General features: G+C 42.1%; 1 protein-coding gene across 2 annotated transcripts in view; it reads left to right on the top strand.

Annotated features, from left to right (window-relative positions):
* The first annotated feature begins 637 nt into the window (after positions 1-637).
* Positions 638-23329, top strand: part of LOC139186231 (ATP-binding cassette sub-family C member 4-like) — a 46287-nt gene continuing 23595 nt past the window's right edge. The window contains exons 1-7 of one of the 2 annotated variants that reach the window (XM_070800393.1): positions 638-962; positions 2135-2260; positions 3409-3658; positions 7261-7362; positions 19216-19305; positions 21207-21399; positions 22500-23003. In XM_070800393.1, the coding sequence (XP_070656494.1) occupies positions 868-962; positions 2135-2260; positions 3409-3658; positions 7261-7362; positions 19216-19305; positions 21207-21329 (786 nt within the window). In that variant the 5' untranslated portion in view covers positions 638-867 and the 3' untranslated portion in view covers positions 21330-21399; positions 22500-23003. Of the gene's footprint in view, positions 963-2134; positions 2261-3408; positions 3659-7260; positions 7363-19215; positions 19306-21206; positions 21400-22499; positions 23004-23329 lie in introns of those variants that run through there. The other variant, XM_070800392.1, reaches the window with a different exon arrangement.

A 23329-nucleotide genomic window follows, 5' to 3' on the forward strand; every position in this document is an offset into this window, starting at 1 on the left:
ACAGCCACTATGGAGAACAGTGTGGAGATTCCTTAAAAAACTGGAAATAGAACTGCCTTATGATACAGCAATCCCACTCCTGGGCATACACACTGAGGAAACCAGAAGGGAAAGAGACACGTGTACCCCAATGTTCATCGCAGCACTGTTTATAATAGCCAGGACATGGAAACAACCTAGATGTCCATCAGCAGATGAATGGATAAGCAAGCTGTGGTACATATACACAATGGAGTATTACTCAGCCATTAAAAAGAATACATTTGAATCAGTTCTAATGAGGTGGATGAAACTGGAGCCTATTATACAGAGTGAAGTAAGCCAGAAGGACAAACACCAATACAGTATACTAACGCATATATATGGAATTTAGAAAGATGGTAACGATAACCCTGTATACGAGACAGCAAAAGAGACACTGATGTATAGAACAGGCTTATGGACTCTGTGGGAGAGGGAGAGGGTGGGAAGATTTGGGAGAATGGCATTGAAACATGTGAAATGTCATGTATGAAACGAGATGCCAGTCCAGGTTCAATGCACGATGCTGGATGCTTGGGGCTGGTGCACTGGGACGACCCAGAGGGATGGTATGGGGAGGGAGGAGGGAGGAGGGTTCAGGATGGGGAACACATGTATAATTTTTTTAAAATTAAAAAAAAAAAAAAAAAAAGAAAAAAAAAAAGGAAAAAAAAAAAATTCTTGTCTGTTCCTTCAGAGCAGATTGTTTCTACACTGTGTCCTTACTGTATTGTTATATTGTATGCAGTCCTGAGAAGGCTTGTCTTTCTCTTTAACAGTGAGGATGTTCTTCACTATCTGTGGGTGGGGCCACTGCAGGCTGTCACAGTGACCGCCCTGCTCTGGATGGAAATAGGAATGTCGTGTCTTGCTGCGATGGCGGTTCTCATCATTCTTCTGCTTTTGCAAAGCTGCTTCGGGATGTTGTTTTCATCACTCCGGTAAGAGAAACACTGGTTTAAAAAATAGGTGATAAGTGCTTAGTAACATGCAGCATCTGCTCGATGCTTGTGTTCAAAAACTAAACCAATGCCTTCTCTGGTCTCTTCTTTGAGTGCATTGTAGACCCTTCAGGCTTTGCAGGTGGAGGCTCCAGCCTTAAGCTGAAGGCTGATCTTGAAGAGGGAAAGAAGATGGCACTCACTGGCTCCTCCCACTACCATAGCTGAATAAGTGGAGTGTCCTTGAGCAGAATGTACCTACATTGACGTTTTGTAAACTTTATTAAATAGTAATAATCCTATAGGCTCAAATTTAGCTACATGTGTTTTTGTTATTCTTATGCTAGAGCAATTTTCAGGTATCTATTTTCATGTTTTGTTTTTAATTCAGTGTTTCCATTAACTTATAAGTGCCTCAAGGACAAGGTCAATCTTAATTAACTATGTCTTAGTAAAGCCCCACAGTCCCAGCAGAATATGTGATAGAACAGTCACTGGTGATGAAGGACCTAATGGCGAAGAGATAGACCTGAAGCAGGTCCCAGAGGGTTGGAGGTGGGTCATTTGTCCAGGCTGTCAGGTGGTGGAGGTGTTGTGCTCTTTGAAGTTTTTTTTTTTTTTCTTGAAATTTCTCTTCTTCTTTTTTTTTCTTAATGACTTTACATGTGATATTTTTGTCTATTTGCAATTTCCTTTCCTGTCTGCTGTGAAGAGATGTCCCTCATTCTTCGAGGCCCTGTTCCAGTGCTACCAGGTCTCTGAATTTCTTCTTGTTCTGCTTTCCTGGTAGAATTAACAGTCCCATCTTTTCTGCTTCCCAGAACTTCTCTCCTATTTTATCACAGCACAGACACTGTCTTCCCATTAGACAGTGCCTTCCCTGCCCAGCTGCGACCTCCTTGGGCAGAGAGTTTATACCTGACTGACTTTGGGTCTTCCTCAGCCAGTACTGCAAGTTCCCAAGTTACTCCTTGAATTAGGCTGAATGGTTGACTTCTAGAAGTCTTTTTCTCCATTTTCACTTTGAGAAGGACCTGCCTGTGATGTCAGCACAGAAGAGCTGTAGGGAATCATCGATCCCTGGTCCCTCCCTTTGCCCCCTCCTGCTGCTGCTGCTGCTGGAAAGTTGGGCTGTGGTCATTAAGTCTCATCTCTCACGTCTATTCCCTCAGGAGTAAGACCACAGCTTTCACAGATGACAGGATCAGGACCATGAGTGAAGTTATAACTGGCATCAGAACAGTAAAAATGTATGCTTGGGGACAGTCATTTATAGACCTTATTACCAGATTAAGAAGGTACGTTTTTATACATATCACACCATATTTTTGTACTTTCCCCCCTATTTTTATTGACTGAAATTAGAAGGCTTACCAAGTTTTCAAATGAAGATGAACTTAAATACTATGAACTCCACACCTCACATGTGGCAGGAGGGTTAAGTGGAAGAGGGGATATGTCATTTTAACCTGCTGTTCCATTACCATCTTCTTAAAGGAAAAATTATATACGCTTCTGAAGACATACAGATAGCCAATAAACACGTGAAAAAATTCTCAACATCATTCTTTCTTAGAGAAATACAAATCAAGACTACAGTGAAGGCGCTCCTGGGGAAGGGGAGGGGAGGGGGCGGGGGCCGGCGCTGACGGGACTGGAGTCGCCGCAGCCGCCGGCCGGGCCGCAGCCGCGCAGACACCGCCCGCGACGCAGCCGCCTGCCGCTTCTCTGCCGCCTGGCTCGGCGGCTCGGCCGTCTAAAAGTATAAAAAAAATTAGAAAAAAAAAAAGAAAAAAAGACTACAGTGAAGTATCACCTCACACTGGTAGGCATGGCCATCAACAAAAAGTCTACAAACAGTACCCTCCTGCTCTGTGGTAGGAGTGCAAATTGGCACAGCTATTATGGAAAAGAGGCTGGAGATTCCTTAGAAAACTAGGAATAAATCTGCCATATGACCCAGCCATCCCTCTACTGGGCATATGCCCTGAGAAAACCAAAATTCAAAAAGACACATGTCCCTCAATGCTCATTGCAGCACTATTTCCAACACCCAGGACATGTGCTTCCATAGGGGCCATGGTGCCTGTCTCTGTCTAATGTCTTGGTGCCTCACAATTTTGGGGTGTTTTATTCTCTTCCCCCACAAATTCATGAGCTCCTGGAGGGGACGGACTGTGTCTTTCTGTCATTAGCGGGGAGCCTGGTCCAGGACTTGTGGTTATGAATGTTTGTTGAAAGAATGTTCAAACCCAGTCCAGTTGACCCACAGTGTTTAAAAGGGTGACGTGAAGCCGCTATTTAGTTGGAAGTGAAGTGGTGATGAAGTGTGCGTCCTGGTGTTGGCACGGAGCCCCAGGCGTGCAGTGTCTCCATGTGAGGACTTGAATTCGTGCCTTGGATGTCGATGCTTCTTTTAAAACCTCTTTCCTATTCTCTTTTTCAGGAAGGACATTTCCAAGATTCTGAGAATTTCCTACCTTAGGGGAATGAATTTGGCATCATGTTTGGCTGTCAGCAAAATTATAATTTTTGTCACCTTCATCACCAATGAGCTCCTTGACAACCTGATCACAGCCAGCCAAGTGTTTGTGGTGGTGATGCTGTTTGAGGCTCTGAGGTTTTCGAGCACCCCCTACTTCCCCATGGCCATTGAGAATGTGTCAGAGGCCGTTGTCAGCATCCGAAGAATCAAGGTTTGGGGACAAATAATTGCTTTCAGTTGTAGGTGGATTTTTTGTAAAATGCCCTTTTGTTTGGTGTCACTGTGTTCCAATTAGGAGATATTTAACTCTCTCAGTGCCAAAGCTGGCAGTCTTCCCAGAATGTTGTAGGTGCCCACTTCTGTTCATAGGTAGAGTGAGTTACAGATACCGTAAGACTGGTTTTCATGGAGGGGCAGTAGTATATATAAGTAGCAGTAGCACAGGGCTCTTGTGTAGTGATGCCTGCAGAGTGATTAAAATGTCTAAAAGCAGGAGAAGCAAACAGAGTGCATCTCCTGTGCTAACCCCAGTGACCAGGCAGTGACTGTGCATAGTCCTGGGGTGTAAGATTCCTCTCTGGGCTGGGAGGGGAGGAACTTGCTGAGAGCTCCCTGCTGCTTGGACAGAAAGACTGGCCTCAGATTCACTTAATTCTCTGTGTTCAAAAATGAGTTCTTTCCCCCACAGATGTTTTGCTTGTTGATGTCTGAGCCACCTTTTGCATCTGCCTTTTCATCCCTGTCCCCTCTTTATTTACTGCTTAATCTTCTCTCTCTAGCTGCCCTCTTCTTTTCACATTTATAATTCCCACCATTATGTGAATTAAGAAGTTCCAGATCCAAGCTGGATTTAGAAAAGGCAGAGTGCCGGGGACCAGCCCCGGCTGATCCAGGGTATTCGAAGGAGAGACGGCATAGGCGAGGATCAGGAAACACTTGCTTAATTAAACGTTAATTAAGGATATAAAGAGTAATAGAATGAGGATAGCTCAGTGAGGAAATTCAGTGGAGAAAAGAGGCTGAAATAAGGATAGCTCAGTGAGGAAATTCAGTGGAGAAAAGAGGCTGAAATAAGGATAGCTCAGTGAGGAAATTCAGTGGAGAAAAGAGGCTGAATAATTCAGCCAGAAGGTAAGAGAAAGAACGACATGGTGAGACCAAGTTTCGGTGAACAAGGCCCCGCGCTTTATTTTCCAAAGTAGTTTTTATACCTTAAGTTATGCATAGAGGATAATGGGGGAAGGGGTAGAGTCAGGCAGCAAGCCAGGCTTTCTTCCTGCGAACTTATCATATGCAAAAGCTTAGGTGATTTGCATCATCTTCTGGCCCGGAGGCCTGTTAACATTTTAAGACCTTTTCTTCAGAAAACTTATTTTTCTCTAAAGGTGACTGGTCAGGAGCCACCCTCCAAAAGCATTAGATAAAGTTGCATTCCTACAGAGCAAAGGTGTGGTGGGCTATAACAAGAAAAAGAATTAACTCAAGGGTCCCAGGTTACAAACATTAAAGCTACTATTTACACCAACTATATTAATCAATACACTGCCAGGGACACAGCAGGTAAGGGATATGGAAACTTAGCAGTAAACATTGGCCCAACAAGTGAAAATCCCTTCACCAATACAATTTCTAATCAATCTTTTAACTATTCAAAAGAATCTGTGTTTACACAGTTTAGAACATCTCCTGCCTCTCACAGTTGGGAGGCTCTGAACAATCACATGTGGCCGGAAAAACCTATTCAGGCAGGCTAGAGGATTTCCAAAGGAGTTTGTAGGTTAAACACTGTCACACCCAGGAATTATTAACTGGAGCTGTAAGCTAACTTTTTTCAGAGAGGTAGTGGGGGACAGCCCCCCGTAAAGTCAGAGGTGTAGGTGAAAGCACAAAGCAGAAAGTAGGCAGACTCTGGTTTTGGGTGTAAATGCTCAAGAATTTCCAGGGGGACTCCTGAGGCTCGATCCCGCCTTTGCGTGTGCCGAGCCTCTTTCCTCATGACCTTTGTCATGGGCAGAGTTCCTCACTGGCTCCCAGCAGTGATAGAATTCCAGTTGAGCTATTCCAGATCCTGAAAGATGATGCTGTGGAAAGTGCTGCACTCAATATGCAATATGCAGTATGCCGGCTCCCGGCAGCAGAGGAACCAGAGATCAAATTTCTAGCATCCAATGGATCATAGAAAAACAAGAGAATTCCAGAAAAACATCTGCTACTGCTTCACTGACTACTCTAAAGCCTTCAACTGTGTGGATCACAACAAACTGTGGAAAATCATGAAAGAGATGGGGATATCAAACCACCTTACCTGTCTCCTGTCAAACTTGTATGCAAGTCAAGAGGCAACAGTTAGAACTGGTCATGGAATAATGGACTGGTTCCAAATTGTGAAAGGAGTACATGAAGGCTGTATAGTGTAACCTTGCCTTTTTAACTTATATGCAAAGTACATCATGAGAAATGCAGGGCTGGATGAAGCTCAAGCTGGAATCAAGATTGCTGGGAGAGATATCAATAACCTCAGACATGCAGATGACACCATCCTTATGGCAGAAAGGGAAGAGGAACTAAAGAGCCTCTTGATGAAGGTGAAAGAGGAGAGTGAAAAAGCTGACTTAAACCTCAGCATTTAGAAAACTACAATCATGGCATCTCATCCCATTACTTCATGGCAATAGATGGGGAAACAATGGAAACAGAAACAGACTTTATTTTCTTGGGCTCCAAATCACTGCAAGTGCTGATTGCAGCCATGAAATTCAAAGACCCTTGCTCCTTCAAAGAAAAGCTATGACAATCCTATACAGTGTATTAAAAAGCAGAGACATTACTTTACCAATAATGTTCCCTATGGTCAAAACTATTGTTTTTCCACTAGTCATGTATGGATGTGAGTGTTGGACCATAAAGAAGGCTGAGAATGGAAGATTTGATGCTTTTGAACTGTGGTGTTGGAGAAGACTCTTGAGAGCCCCTTGGACTGCAAGGAGATCAAACCAGCCAATCCTAAAGGAAATCAACCCTGAGTATTCATTGGAAGGTCTGATGCTGAAGCTCCAATACTTTGGCCACCTAATGCCAAGAGCCAACTCATTGGAAAAGACCCTGATGCTGGGAAAGATTGAGGGCAAGAGGAGAAGGGGATGAAAGAGGATGAGATGGCTGGATAGCCTGAGCAAACTCTTGGAGATAGTGATGGACAGGGGATCCTGGAGTGCTGCAATCCATGGGATTGCAAAGAGTCAGACATGACTTAGTGACTGAGCAACAACAAATACACTATATTATATGATTATATTGATATATACCATGAGCTGTAATAATAGTAATTATTAATCATGTAATAATAGTAATTATGTAATATTTTGTTCTATACATTATTTAATATGTTCTGAGTGAAAGTGAAAGTTGTTCAGTTGTGTCTGACTCTTTGCAACCCTATGGACTATACAGTCTGTGGAATTCTCCAGGCCAGAATACTGGAATGGGTAGCCTTTCTCTTCTCCAGGACATCTTCCCAACCCAGGGATCAAACCCAGGTCTCCTGCATTGCAGGTGGATTCTTTACTAGCTGAGCCATAAGGGAAGCCCAAGAATACTGGAGTGGGTAGACTAACCCTTCTCCAGTGGATCTTCCTGACCCAGGAATTGAACCAGTGTCTCATGTATTGCATAATATGTTCTGATGTGAACTAATACTTTTTAGCAAAACAGTATTTAGACTGTTCAAAGTTTGCAGATCCCAGGAAAGCAATTGTTTTTGTTTGTGCTTTCTTCCTGCAGTTTAACAATCTGTTTTTTCCCTCGTTTCTGTAGAATTTTTTATTACTTGATGAAATACCACAGGTCAGCACTCAGCTGCCATCAGAGGGTGAAGTGATGGTGGACATGCAAGATTTCATTGCTTTTTGGGATGAGGTAACAGATCTTCCATTCCAAGATCATGACTGCTAACAGACAACTTTGACTACGATTTATTGGAGAATTTTTAGATTTTACCCATGGTGTAAAATGTGACTTGCTCATTTACTAAAAGTATGTTGCAAAATTTTTCAAAATAGGGACTAATGTTTGTATCTAATGGAGATTAATTATAAAATCAGCCTAAGATGTTTGACATGTTGTGCTTGCTCTCATTTTCAAGAGAACTTTCAAAGTATTATCACATTTTGATCTCAAAGTCCATACAATTGTAATGTTAGCATTTACAGAATTGGACAAACAAAATGCTGCAATGTGATATGGGTTATCTGAAAAACACACAACTAGTTTTTAAAGAGGCTTTGGGGAATCAGCATATATTTTTTGCCTTGATTTTCAGACCAGTTCATTATACACAGAGTGAGGCCGTGATCTGGATCTTTGCTGGTAGAGCGGGTGCTCTCCCATCCTGAGCTTCTGGATGGTTCTGAATACTTTGGTGGCATTCAGGGTAGGAGGAGACAGCAGGTGACCATAGTGAGCACCAGTGATTCCTAGTTAAAGGATTATGCTGTGTGGAAGCTGACTAGGAGAGCTGATGATTTCCAACACTTGGTTTATTTGTTAGGTTCAGTCAAACAGAAAAAACAACAGGGTCTGGTCTCAAGAAGTTGTCAGTATCACACGCCCAGTGCAGCCCCTTTACCAACTGAAATGCCCCGCTGCTCCCCGGTTCCGTGGTCTTCTGTGCTCACCCTCCTGTATCAGTGAGGATTGGTTAGGAAAACAGAACCCCACCGCGGGAGAGGGAGTTCCATGCAGGGAATTAGTTACGCAGATGATAAAAGAGGGAGAAAAAAGCAGTAAGGGCAAAATGGTGGTGTGTGAGACAACCCAGGGGTTATCAAAGGCAGGAAGCTGCTCCCACCCCCAGGGCTGGAGGGACTCAGGGAGGCGGCGCCTCCACCAGAGGGTCCACCCTCCAGAGCAGAGCCCAGGAGCCAGGCTGTCAGAGTGGGGACCACAGAGCACATGTCCTGACTGTAGACTTGTCCTGTATTTTGTCCCTGTGACTCTGTGGTGCTCCCTGCATCCTGTTCACCTGCTTCTGACTCAGCAGCTGCCATCCCCACCGACAACCAGTGGTTTGTTCCCTCATACATGAAACCACATCCCTGTACCTTCTGTCTGTGGAAACTCACACAAGGTGTCTGATCTAACCTGAGAGCTTCTAATACCTTAATACGGTGGATTTACCTTCTGGTTGATGTTTCTCGTCATAATGCTCTTGAAGCATTTATAGAAAGCACCACTAAAATTCCATTATAAAGAACATTTCATGTGAATGCTAACACGTACTTTGTATGAACTTATTAGAATTCTTTTGTTCCCAGCAAACATGTAGATTTGTTTTAAATCAGTTCAGTATATATTCTGCAGTTATTAACTGAAATGAAATTATCTGTATTCAGCAGTCTGCCTGTGCAGCAAATGCCTGTAATGTAGAATAAGGGATTTTAGTTGTACTATAGTCCATGTGAATAAATCAGATGAAAAATCTGAAAAGGTTTCTATATAGCTTCTAGAGTTAAAAAAACAAAACAAAACAAAACACATTATTACTAACTCAAGATACTAAACTCCTGAAGGAAGAGGGGAAAAGGCTGTGAGTTCTGTTGTAAGTCTCTTGTAAAATCTAAAGGCATATTATGATTCTGTTAGAGCAGAATTCAAAATTACAGAGATGAGAGGCTTCGTCAGCTATGTTTACACAAAAATAGATACAATGTTAACATTGTGTGTCAAGGTTTCCTTGGAGAAGGAAACGGCCACCCCCTCCGGTATTCTTGCCTGGAGAATCCCATGGATAGAAGAGCCTGGTGGGCTACAGTCCATAGGGTTGCAGAGTCGGACATGACTGAAGTGACTTAGCAAAGCAAAGCAAAGGTATTCCTCTCTAGGTAAATGATGATTATGGTATTGTAGCTAATTTTTACCACTTTCAGAGAATGGAAATTCTAAATATTTTCAACTGAATCTAGTCTAATAGCACTCATTAGAAACTAACAGCCATGGCACCATAATAACATTTTTCATGCAGTACCAGACTGTCACTACTGAGGGAGACACAAAAATGTGAGGTAAGCATATCTTTTCCTAGAAACCTTTGAAGCCAGAGATATTAAACAATTAAGGCACTTGAAAACATTAGGGATATGTATAAACTTGCGAGTAAAACAAACTATAGCTGTACCAGCAAGCAATGAAGAAATAGTAAATCTTCATTTTATGAACCTTTAATTATCTAAATGTAAGGAATTTTGGCTTAAGAAATGGTCAAGAGCAACTTGTCATTTCTTACTATATAATATTGAAAACCAAGTGCTAAATTCAGCCATTGTAGGGTAAGGAAGCTAAAACAAAAAAGCCTTAATGACCTGGAGCCTTAGTGAGCAAAAGCTCATTTTAAACTGACTTAAACCCCTCAACTAATCCTGCGTGTCAAAGGCAGGGAAGAGGATCCCTCTAAACCTGAAAAAACTAGTGATTCATAAGGAAACTAAAGAGATGAAAGTATGCATGCTTACCATACCACAGGAATTGGAACTAAGAAGAAAAAGATGGGTGAGAAGAAATAAAAAGTACGATCTATTTACCTAGGGCAATCATCATTATAAATTGACAGTAATCTGATCAACTAAGATTTTTTCTGAAATTATACTGCTCACATTTTCTGTGTCAAAACTTAAAATGATTGTCTCATTAAAGAGTAAATGATTCTAAAACAACTTCTTTCTTACCTCATAAAAGTTACATTTTAAAAAAGCTCAGTGGAAATCTTAAGGTACAACAGTTAGGAAACTTTTTTGAAGTATGAAGGAAAATATGATTAAATCAACTTTATACTTTTTAACAGCCATAATAAAAATTTAGGGTGGTTCAATAGATGAAGGCTTTTGACTTCCTATAAATTATTCAAGTTACTCGGGCTTGAAATTAAGTAGGTAAGTTTTCAGTTAAATACTAACAGTGTAGTATCTTAGAGCAGATTTTTTATTGCCCACATCAACAGTTATATCCTCAGACAAACTTCTCCCTTCTTTAATGTGAAATAGCAAATCACCAGCATTTTAGGTTAAGTCTAGACTTTAAGGCATTATTCTTTAATTTCTAAGTGATACAAAGTGCTTTATAAGTATGAACAATAATCTGTTATACTTTACTATTTTTTTGTCCTTTCCATTCATTTTTTAAAATCTGGAACATGGCATCTTTTTTTCCATGTAGAAAAAACTGTTATCAAGCACAAAATTTTACTCTAAGTATACTAAATTTTTAAATTTATTCCACTTTTTAAATGATAGCCAAAAATCCACCTGATTGATGCTCATTTAGCACCTTCTCAATTCTGGTCACTAAAGTACATCCTGAGTTTGAATAAAAATAATGCATCTTTCAGGCTTTAAAATGACTACTTTTTAAAAAATTTTAATTGGAGGCTAATTACTTTACAATATTGGGCTTCCGTGGTGGCTCCACGGTAAAGAATCTGCCTGCAGTGCAGGAGATCCAGGTTCGGTTCCTAGGTTGGGAAAATCCCCTGGAAAAGGGAATGGCAACCCACTCTAGTAATCTTGCCTAGGGACTGCTAAGTGACTTTTCCTGCACCTGCAAAAGGGTTATGAGGCTGTCTGCACAGGACAGTGTTTTCCATCACTTACAGAATTACATTTGGCATGTAAAGAAGAGAGAATCTAACCCCACAGCAGAAGGCATTTAAGGTATAAGAAGAAGCCACAAATATTCATGCGGAGTACTTTAAATATTCCCCTTGAGCAAAATGATTTAACTGATTTTTCTTCAAGAGCGATGCTCCTATATGCATCCCTTGAAAAATTAAAGATCCCAGAATAGCATGTTCCATGTGGGACATATTGAAAGACGATATTTTGGTTTCAGTGAGTTACACTCCAGTCCTTATTCATTTAGCAGATCCATTTTCAGAGGGTGGGGTTGGTGTTAGTCGCTCAGTGTGGTCCAACTCTTTGTGACCCCAAGGATTGTAGCCCTCCAGGCTTCTCTGTCCATGGAATTCTTCAGGTAAGAATACTGGAATGGGTTGTCATTCTCTTCTCCAGAGAATCTTCCCTACCCAGGGGTCAAACCTGAGTCTTGCACATTGCAGGCAGATTCTTTACCATCTGAGTCACCAAGGAAGTCCATAGAGTGTGGTAATTTTGTTTTTAGATTTGCAAATCTATAGAGAAAGAAAATTACAGCCTACACACCCAAGAAAGGACAGCTCCTCCAAAGAACCTGGCTGCATCAGAGGCAGACTTTGGCGTGGATTGTGAGCTTGGAGTTAGTGCTTTTAGTTACACATGATGTGGCAGCTGTGGTGGGAGCTGTGGAGGGGAAGGCAGAGTTGTGGTGTTAGCTCTCGAATTGGTTGGCAATGGTGTGACAGCGGGCACAGAAAGAATTCTGTGTTTACCAACTGGCAGTGACTAACTCTGAATTATGTAAACAGTAGCATTTACCTTTCATTCAGTCCAAAAGGAGGTAGTATTAGCAGCCTTAGCATCAAAACAGGAAACACAGCTGTTGTGGTTTCCCAGATTTCTGATGCTGGAGAGGTGTCCCTGAGGAGTTGGCGGTACTGGGGCTATCGTGGTGCTCAGTAAAGCTGGACTGTAGTCACATCAGCACCGGGGAGGTGTCCTGAGCCGGTCATCACACAGAGCATGGCTAGGCAGCCCGTGGCCCAGAGCAGCAGGTGGGAGAGCCCAACAACACGTCCTCCGTGCAGGTGTTCAACTGGACCTGGGCGCCCAACGCTGTGTCTGTCCTTCTGTCCCCTGCATCCTCACCGCCCCCCCTCCCCAACCAGTGTGTGCGGGTGTCCATTGAAATTGATTTTGTACCAAACTATGCGTGGCAGAAAGTGAAGAGGAACTAAAAAGCCTCTTGATGAAAGTGAAAGTGGAGAGTGAAAAAGTTGGCTTAAAGCTCAACATTCAGAAAACTAAGATCATGGCATCTGGTCCCATCACTTCATGGGAAATAGATGGGGAAACAGTGGAAACAGTTTTAGACTTTATTTTTTTTAGCTCCAAAATCACTGCAGATGGTGACTGCAGCCATGAAATTAAAAGACGCTTACTCTTTGGAAGAAAAGTTATGACCAACCTAGATAGCATATTGAAAAGCAGAGACATTACTTTGCCAACAAAGGTCCGTCTAGTCAAGGCTATGGTTTTTCCAGTGGTCATATATGGATGTGAGAGTTGGACTGTGAAGAAGGCTGAGCGCTGAAGAACTGATGGTTTTGAACTGTGGTGTTGGAGAAGACTCTTGAGAGTCCCTTGGACTGCAAGGAGATCCAACCAGTCCATTCTGAAGGAGATCAGCCCTGGGATTTCTTTGGAAGGAATGATGCTGAAGCTGAAACTCCAGTACTTTGGCCACCTCATGCAAAGAGTTGACTCATTGGAAAAGACTCTGATGCTGGGAGGGATTGGGGGCTGGAGGAGAAGGGGACAACAGAGGATGAGATGGCTGGATGGCATCACTGACTCGATGGACATGAATCTGGGTGAACTCCCGGAGTTGGTGATGGACAGGGAGGCCTGGAGTGCTGTGATTCATGGGGTCGCAGAGAGTCTGATATGACTGAGTGACTGAACTGAAATGAACTGATGCAGCATTTTAAAATGAACTATCTTGTTCTTTCAAGAGCTTAATAACATGGTCACCGACTTCTGTGTAAATTTCACTGTAGTTCAGAATACCTTGTTCTGTTGTCCTGGCCTTTCCTATGGAAGGACTGTGTCCCTTGCTGGGGTCATTAGTCATTAGGGCTGTCAGGTTAGGTCATGGGTGAGGGAGCCTTTGGAGGGGAAGGGGAAGACATTGGGGTTTTGGATAGAAGCTGAGTCTGAATGAAGCCCCTGCTGGGCTCGGAGGCAAAAAACAGATGTGAGCTCTGTAACTTGCTCTCCTAGACAGCCAGGTGGGCAGGTGGGCAAGGTCTCAGGGACCCAGGTCTCATTCATGAAATGATGAGACTTGGTGTCGATCTTTAAGTTTTAAAATAAATGCTTCCAGGGCCTTCTCTGGTGGTCCAGTGATTAAGAATCCACCTTTCGGTATGGGGAACTCTAGTTCCATCCCTGGTTGAGGAACTAAGATCTCAAGCTATGAGAGATCACATGAGAGATCAACTAAGATCACATGCTATGGAGCAACTAAACCCACACACCCCAACAAAGACCCAGAGCAGCAGCCAAAAAAAAAAAAAAGGCGAAACATACGTCTTGTGGGAGCCTCCAGATCTCACGGGGCAGGGTTTTAAACCTTGTCTGCACAGAGTAGTGGCTTAAATTATGATCCTTGTTAGTCAGTGTTCCCTGAGCCTGGATAACCAGTGGGGGAGGGACCCAGCAGCATGAGCTGTCGAGTGCTGCCACCTTCTGGTCACCCTGGAGCAGTGCGTGATCCTGAAGCCTGAATGCAGAGGCAACTCTGTCCTTGACAGACTGAGGGGCTGTGATAGGAAGCTGGTGTTTGTAGGTGGTTCACTATTTTGCTGTCATACCTGATTGAAAAGTAGTAAAATAGGAATCCCAAGTGTCAGGCAGGAAGAAAGGAGTTCAGTTCAGTCGCTCAGTCGTGTCGGACTCTTTGTGACCCCATGGATTGCAGCACACCAGGCCTCCCTGTCCATAACCAACTCCCGGAGTTCACCCAAACTCATGTCCATTAAGTCGGTGATGCCATCCAGCCATCTCATCCTCTGTTGTCCCCTTCTCCTCTTGCCCTTGATCTCTCCCAATGTTAGGGTCTTTTCAAATGAGTCAGTTCTTCGCATCAGGTGGCCAAAGTGTTGGAGTTTCAGCTTTAGCATCAGTCCTTCCAATGCACACTCAGGACTGATCTCCTTTGGGATGGACTGGTTGGATCTCCTTGCAGTCCAAGGGACTCTCGAGTCTTCTCCAACACTACAGTTCAAAAGCATCAATTCTTCGGTACTCAGCTTTCTTTATAGTCCAACTCTCACATCTATACATGACTACTGGAAAAACCATAGCCTTGACTAGATGGACCTTAGTTGACAAAGTGATGTCTCTGCTATTCAATATGCTGTCTAGGTTGATCATAGTTTTTCTTCCAAGGAGCAAGCGTCCTTTAATTTCATGGTTGCAGTCACCATCTGCAGTGATTTAGGAGCCCACCAAAATAAAGTCTGACACTGTTTCCACTGTTTCCCCATCTATTTGCCATGAAGAAATGGGACCAGAGTCCTTGATCTTAGTTTTCTGAATGTTGAGCTTTAAGCCAACTTTTTCACTCTCCTCTTTCACTTCCGTCAAGAGGCTCTTTAGTTCTTCTTTGCTTTCTGTCATAAGGCTGGTGTCATCTGCATATCTGAGGTTATTGATATTTCTCCCGGCAATCTTGATTCTAGCTTGTGCTTCATCCAGCCTGGCATTTCTCATGATGTACTCTGCATATGTTAAATAACTTGGTGACAATATACAGCCTTGACAAACTCCTTTTCCTATTTGGAACCAGTCTGTTGTTCCATGTCCAGTTCTATCTGTTGCTTCCTGACCTGTATACAGATTTCTTAAGAGGTAGGTCAGGTGGTCTGGTATTCCCATCGCTTAAAGAATTTTCCACAGTTTATTGTGATCCACACAGTCAAAGGCTTTGTCATAGTCAGTAAAGCAGAAGTAGATGATTTTCTGGAACTCTTTGATTTTTTTGATAACCCAGTGGATGTTGGCAATTTGATCTCTGGTTCCTCTGCCTTTTCTAAATCCAACTTGAACATCTTGAATTTCATGATTCACGTATTACTGAAGCCTGGCTTGGAGAATTTTGAGCATTATTTTACTAGAGTGTGAGATGAGTGCAATTGTTTAGTAGTTTGAACATTCTTTGGCATTGCCTTTCTTTGGAATTGGAATGAAAACTGACCTTTTCCAGTCCTGTGGCCACTGCTGAGTTTTCCAAATTTGCTGGTATATTGAGTGTAGCACTTTCACAGCACCATCTTTTAGGATTTGGAATAACTCAGCTGGAATTCCATCACCTCCACTCTCTTTGTTTGTAGTGATGCTTCTTAAGGCCCACTTGACTTCACATTCCAGGATGTCTGGCTCTAGGTGAGTGATCACACCATTGTGATTTTCTGGGATGGTGAAGATCTTTTTTGTACAGTTCTTCTGTGTATTCTTGCCACTTCTTTTTAATGTCTTCTACTTCTGTTAGGTCCATACCATTTCTATCCTTCATTGCCCATCTTTGCATGAAATATTCCCTTGTTATCTCTAATTTTCTTGAAGAGATCTCTGGTCTTTCCCATTCTACTGTTTTCCTCTATTTCTTTGCACTGTTCACTGAGGAAGGCTTTCTTATCTCTCCTTGCTATTCTTTGGAACTCCACATTCAAATGGATGCACCTTTCCTTTTCTCCTTTGCTTTTTGCTTCTCTTCTTTTCTCAGCTATAATGTAAGGCCTCCTCAGACAGCCATTTTGCTTTTTTGCATTTCTTTTTCTTGGGGATGGTCTTGCTCCCTGTCTCCTGTACAATGTCATGAACCTCTGTCCATAGTTCATCCAGCAGTCTGTCTATCAGATCTTGAATCTGTTTTTCCACTTCCACTGTATAATTGTAAGGTACTTGATTTAGGTCATACTTGAATGGTTTACTGATTTCCCCTACTTTCTTCAATTTAAGTCTGATTTTGGCAATAGGGAGTTCATGATCTGAGCCACAGTCAGCCCCCCGTCTTTTTTCTGCTGACTGTATAGAGCTTCTCCATCTTTGGTTGCAAAGAATATAATCAGTCTGATTTTGGTATTGACCATCTGGTGATGTCCAATTGTAGAGCCTTCTCTTGTATTGTTGGAAGAAGGTGTTTGCTATGACCAGTGTGTTCTCTTGGCAAAACTCTATTGTCCTTTGCCCTGCTTCATTCTGTACTCCAAGGCCAAATTTGCCTGTTAGTCTAGGTGTTTCTTGACTTCCTACTTTTGCATTCCAGTCCCCTATAATGAAAAGGACATCTTTTTTTGTGTGTGTTAGTTCTGGTAGCTCAGACAGTAAGACATCTGCCTACAATGTGGAAGACCTGGGTTCAATCCCAGGTTGGGAAGATATCCTGGAGAAGGAAATGGCAACCCACTCCAGTATTCTTGCCTGGAAAATATCATGGACGGAGGATCCTGGTAGGCTACAGTCCACGGGATTGCAAAGAGTCGGACACAAATGAGAGACTTCACTTCACTTTCTAGAAGGTCTTGTAGGTCTTCATAGAACCATTCAACTTCAGCTTCTTCAGCGTTACTGGTTGGGGCATAGGCTTGGATTACTGTGATATTGAATGGTTTGTCTTGGAAACGAACAGAGATCATTCTGTCATTTTTGAGATTGCATCCAAGTACTGCATTTTGGACTCTCTTGTTGAGTACGATGGCCACTCCATTTCTTCTAAGGAATTCTTGCCCACAGTAGTAGATACAATGGTCATCTGAGTTAAATTCACCCATTCCAGTCATTTTATTTTGCTGATTCCTTAAATGTCAATGTTCACTCTTGCCATCTCCTGTTTGACCACTTCCAATTTGCCTTGATTCATGGACCTAACATTCCAGGTTCATCTACAATATTGCTCTTTACAGCATTGGACTTGGCTTCTGTCACTAGTCACATCCACAGCTGGGTGTTGTTTTTGCTTTGGCTCCGTCTCTTCATTCTTTATGGAGTTATTTCTCCACTGATCTCCAGTAGTATATTGGGCGCCTACTGACCTGGGGAGTTCATCTTTCAGTGTCTTATCTTTTTGCCATTTCATACTGTTCATGGGGTTCTCAAGGCAAGAATACTAAAGTGGTTTGCCATTCCCTTCTCCAGTGGACCACATTTTGTCAGAACTCTCCACCATGACCCGTTTGTCTTGGGTGGCCCTACATGGCATGTCTCATAGTTTCATTGAGTTAGACAAAGCTGTGGTCCATGTGATCAGATTGGTTAGTTTTCTGTGATTGTGGTTTTCAGTCTGTCTGCCTGCTGATGAAGATGGATAAGAGGCTTATGAAAGCTTCTTGATGGGAGAGACTGACTGAGGGGGAAAGTGGAGAAGCTTAAAAGGCTTAAAAAATGTTTCTTGCATATGAAAATGTAGCTTCTTTTGGTAGATCATTCCTTCCTAAAATCTGAAACTAGTTTTTTTGGTGATGAAAAATCATTGTCATTTTTTAAGTATGTGAATGTTGTTTAATTAGTTCAGTCTTTTCTAGAAAAAAATTTCAATTTGATGATTATTCCAGACTTTTAATCCAGACTCTATGCCTTTAGTCTTTTGAGTGTTTTACTTAATAACATGAAACCTTTTTTTTTTTTTTTTGACATAGCAGTTACTATTTTCTTAACACTAAAGATATGTAAAGACATGCAGATACTCTAGGTCTCTCTGGAATGTGACCTGTGATCAGCATGAGGAGTACTTTGTCCTTCACCCTTGAGTTGGATTATGTGTTGTCATATATACCTTCATGCTTTATATTTTTCTTACAGTAGAAGTACTTTATTGCCCTGTTTAGCCAGGACACATAATGCATGTATCGTGTATAAAATTGAGGCTTTATCACTCTGACCCATGGTGTCATAATTAATTTCTTTATTACCCATTGTTTTGTTCTTGGTGTTGAATTAAAGCCCTCTTTAGAGCTTTGAAGATTACTTATAAGAGTTAATTTACCAAGAGTGACTTCTTAATATAAAGTGCCTGTTTGCTTATTGAGCATTACTGAGGTTTGTTCTATCAAAAGAAAATGGAGAGATTAGTGGAGCTTTCAAATTATTTAGGGCTTCCCTTATAGCTCAGTTGGTAAAGAATCCATTTGCAATACAGGAGACCCCAGTTTGATTTCTGGGTTGGGAAGATCCCCTGGAGAAGGAATAGGCTACCTGTCTGGTATTCTTGGGCTTCCCTTGTGGCTCAGTTGGTAAAGAATCCTCCTGCAATGTGGGGGATCTGGGTTTGATCCCTGGGTTGGGAAGATCCCCTAGAGAAGGAAAAAGCTATTCACTCTAGTATTCTGGCCTGGAGAATTCCATGGACTTTATAGTCCATGGGATTGCAAAGAATTGGACAGGACTGAGCGACTTTCACTTTCAATTTATTTATTTAGTAAAAGGCCAGGCATGCCAGGTACTTATGCTGCTGCTTTGTGGAGATTAATGAAACAGTTAAAACCAAGGGTCCTGATGAAAACTTATAAATGATTAAAAACCTTCTACACTGGATATTGTATTAAGTACATTATTTTAATAAAGTAGTGTGCATCATTCAGTTTGCATTTCAGGAAGATGCCTTGTCATGTCTGCTACTAAATTCTGTGGGTGTCTAGAGCTGAATCCATATGTAAATATGGTAAAAGAAAGAGGCTTCCTAAAGGCAACTTAGATGCACGATACTGGATGCTTGGGGCTGGTGCACTGGGACGACCCAGAGGGATGATATGGGGAGGGAGGAGGGAGGAGGGTTCAGGATGGGGAACATGTGTATACCTGTGGTGGATTCATGTTGATATATGGCAAAACCAATACAATATTGTAAAGTTAAAAAATTAAACAAACAAACAAAAACTACTTCAAACCCCCTAAGTCATAGGATTGGATGAAAAGGCCTTCGGGACACAGTATCTTAAAATAGGAAGGAGAAAAATGTGAGTTAATGTCAGGATATCAGTGACTATTACATTATTTTTTCTACTTTTTAAAGTCATGTGTATTACTTTATTGAAATGGGTACATTTTTATAAACTTTAATTTGCAGGAATCAGAGACCCCAACCCTCCAAGGCCTTTCCTTTACTGTCAGACCTGGTGAACTGTTAGCTGTGGTTGGACCTGTGGGCGCAGGAAGGGTAAGTTGTGATGCCTTTTGTCAGCCTGATGCAATGCCACAGCCCCTGTTCAGACCTCAGAGTGGAGCCCAGAGCTGAGTGTGACTCAGTTTGAGCTAGAATTGGGTATATCTAGAAAGATGTTTCTCTGAGTACATTAGTTTTGCAAAAAGGTTTCATGGCCAAATACATCGGGATAAATGCACATTGTGTTTTCCTTCTTGATGCTTCATGTGACATGGTTGGGAACTGCTCGTGGGGAGTTTGGACGTCTCAGTGAAGGAGATTATCTATGTGGCAGCTGTTCAGGATGGATGGAGACAGTGGGGACTTCTTTTTGTCACAGTGGCCCCTCCAGGAAGTCTGGAGGTGGTGAAGGCTCTTCCAGGAAGCTCTGAGCATTTCTTCATGTGACTTGACTTGGTCCCATCAGTGCACATTAGGGAATGTGCAGCCATGTACTGGAGCTAAAGATATAGACATGAGCCAGATCTTGACACCTCTGTCCTCCAGAGGCAGCCAGGTTCTGGGGCAAGACAGATATGCAGGCAGACTATTTCAGCCCAGTGTGGTGAGTGCTCTGATGATGTGGACATAGGCATGTCATTTCTCTGTGTTACAAGAGATATGAAGGACATGTACATGTGCACTTAGTGTCCTGTGTTTTGTACAACAAAATACAGAAACCTAAATGTGGGATGTGCACACGAGAGGGTGATGATTTCCTCCATGAAGGAGTTTTTTAAAAATTTATTTTTAATTGGAGGATAATCGCTTTACAATATTGTGTTGGTTTCTGCCATACATCAGCATGAATCAGCCATAGGTATACATATGTTTCCTCTCTCTTGAACCTCTTTCCCACCTCTCATCCCATCCTACCCTCCTAGGTTGTCACAGAGCCCAGGACTTGAATCCCCTGGGCATGATGGACTTCTGGTCTTCAAATACATCAACCTCAGAGTTCTTTTAAATAATAATCTTCTGATATATTTTTCACACATAGTTATCAATTTTTTTAATATACTTATTTATGTGTTTGGTTGCATTGGGTCTTCGTTACAGTGCATAGCATCTCTAATTGTGGCATGTGGGCTCAGTTGCCCTGGGCATGTGGGATATTAGTTCCCCCACTAGGGGACCAGGGATCTAACCAGAGCCTCTGGCATTGGAAGATGGATTCTTCTTTTTTTCAGTGTTTATTATCTGGATATAATTATTGTTTTTTTTTTAGCATTTCCTTTTGTACTGGGGTGTAGCCAGTTAACAATGTTGTGATAGTTTCACGTGAACGGTGAAGGGTGTATGTCAGCCATACGTACACATGTATCCATTCTCCCCCAAATTCCCCTCCCATCCAGGCTGCCACATAACATTGAATAGAGTTCCGTGAGCTGTGCAGTAGGTCCTTGCTGGTGATCCATTTTAAATACAGCAGTGTGTACCTACCTGTCCATCCTGAACTCCTAATTATCCCTTCCTCCCATCCTGGAAAGTGGATTCTTAACCACTGGATCACTAGGGAAGCCCCACATAGCTTTTTAAAAACAAGTATTTGTCAAGTAAAAGATACTCAGATGCAGGAACAACTGCATTAAACATCAGATACAGAAAATACACATCCTGCTTGTCTACTCTGCTAGAAAAGGATGTTAAACATTCTTAGTCTTTGCTGAGTAGAGCATTTCATCTGAGGGAACTCAGGCAGAGTAGATTGTTATTGTGTTAATATTCCTTATCAACCTTTAGTTTACGGTGACCAATAATGCTCTTTTCCATTTTTTTCCCTGCAGTATCCAAAGCTGTACTTTATAGTCTTCTGATATCGTGTATCAAGCACCAGGGTGGTGTTGGCTCTGCTGTGGGTCGTGTTCCATTCTAAGTGCACCCTGTTCACCTGTGTGTGTTTCCGTCTGTTGCAGTCGTCACTGTTAAGAGCTGTGCTTAGGGGAGCTGCCCCCAAGCCAGGGGAAGGTCAGCGTGCTCGGGAGGATCGCATATGTTTCTCAGCAGCCCTGGGTGTTTCCAGGAACTGTGAAGAGTAACATTTTATTTGGGAAAAAATATGAAGAAGAACAATATGAAGAAGTAATAAAGGCTTGTGCTTTGGAAGAGGTGAGTAATGACTCTTGAGTTGCATGTAGTTGAATTTCAAATAATGATAACATTGATTTAAGCTCTAAGGTTTGTTAAAAGTTCTTTTTTTTTTGAATCTGAAAGGTCTTATTTGTTGCTTTATGCTGGACTTCTGGGTAAGTATGAAGTCATATATGTTGCTGTTTTAATTCTGGTGTGATAATGATGGTCACAGAATGCCTTTGTTTCATTTGGTGAAGTATCATTCACTTTTAGATTCTTTTTTTAATGGACAGTTAACAAAAATTTGAAGAATAGAGAGTGCCATGTAATGAACCCTCATGTTTGCACCCCCAGGTTCAGCCGGGGTCAGCTGGTGGCCAGTCTTGCTGGGTCTTTACCCCTGCCCTGTGCCACCCCTCCACCCAACACCCTGCCCCATCCCCCAGTATTCCAAAGCAGATCCTAGATCTCAGATAAGTTCATCTGTAAGTATTTCATTGTTGTTGTTCAGTCACAAAGTCCTGTCCAGCTCTTTTCGACTCCATGGACTGCAGCAGGCCAGGCCTCCCTGTCCTTCACCATCTACTGGAGCTTGCTCAAACTCATGTCCATCGAGTTGGTGATGCCATTGAACCATCTAATCCTCTGTTGTCCCCTTCTCCTCCTGCCCTCAATCTTTCCCAGTGTCAGGGTCTTTTTCAATGAGTTGGCACTTCGTATCAGTTAGCCAAAGTATTGGAAATTCAGCTTTAGCATCAGTCCTTCCAATGAACATTTAGGGTTGATTTCCTTTAAGTATGCACTGGTTTGATCTCCTTGCAGTCCACGGGACTCTCAAGAGTCTTCTCCAGCACTACAATTCAAAAGTATCAGTTCTTTGGCACTCTGCCTTCTTTATGGTCCAATTCTCACATCCATACGTGACTAATGGAAAAACCATAGCTTTGACTATGTGGACCTTTGTTGGCAAAGTGATGTCTCTGCTTTTTAATATACTGTTTAGGTTTGTAACAGCTTTTCTTCCAAGGAGCAAGCATCTTTTAATTTCATGGCTGCAGTCACTGTCTGCTGTGATTTCTGAGCCCAGGAAAATAAAATCTGTCACTATTTCTACCTTTTCCCCATCTATTTGCCAGGAAGTAACTGTGAAGATAGCTGAGTGCTGAAGAATTGATGCTTTTGAACTGTGGTGTTGAAGACTCTTGAGAGTCCCTTGGACTGCAAGGAGATCAAAACAGTCCATTCTAAAGGAGATCAGTCCTGGGTGTTCATTGGAAGGACTGATGCTGAAGCTGAAACTCCAGTACTTTGGCCACCTCATGTGAAGAGTTGATTCATTGGAAAAGACTCTAATGCTGGGAGGGATTGGGGGCAGGAGGAGAAGGGGACGACAGAGGATGAGGTGGCTGGATGGCATCACCGACCTGATGGACATGAGTTTGGGTGAACCCCGGGAGTTGGTGATGGACAGGGGGGCCTGGCGTGTTATTTATGGGGTCACAGAGAGTCAGACATGACTGAGTGACTGAATTGAACTGAATGGGGCCAGATGCCACATAAATCATCAATAAACATATTCTGTTACCATAAGCAATATAGTATGTAACATTTTATATTATCATTAACCACTTTTAAAAACTTAATTTTTTAAAACAAGTTTAAAAAAATCTTTTAAGGATTTTAAAAAGTTTTAGGCATTACCTAGTTACAGGTATCATGTTGATAAATTCTGGTTTGATATTTTCCCATATATATTGCTTGACCTTACAAAGCCCTCTTGGACGCCTGTAAGTTTATACTTTCATATTTACACATTCCTGGCAACTTGGACATTTTCTTTTCAGGTTGCCTTGACAATCATAGATAATAAGATCCTTCTGTGTCTAGGTATAGAGGCCTTCGAGACTTGAGTTATTTTAGTGTTGCCTTCATTTCAGATATAATCTTTGGTCACCCCCTGGGCCAT

Source organism: Bos indicus, chromosome 12 (assembly GCF_029378745.1).
Source record: "Bos indicus isolate NIAB-ARS_2022 breed Sahiwal x Tharparkar chromosome 12, NIAB-ARS_B.indTharparkar_mat_pri_1.0, whole genome shotgun sequence".
In the NCBI taxonomy this organism is placed as follows: Eukaryota; Metazoa; Chordata; class Mammalia; order Artiodactyla; family Bovidae; genus Bos; species Bos indicus.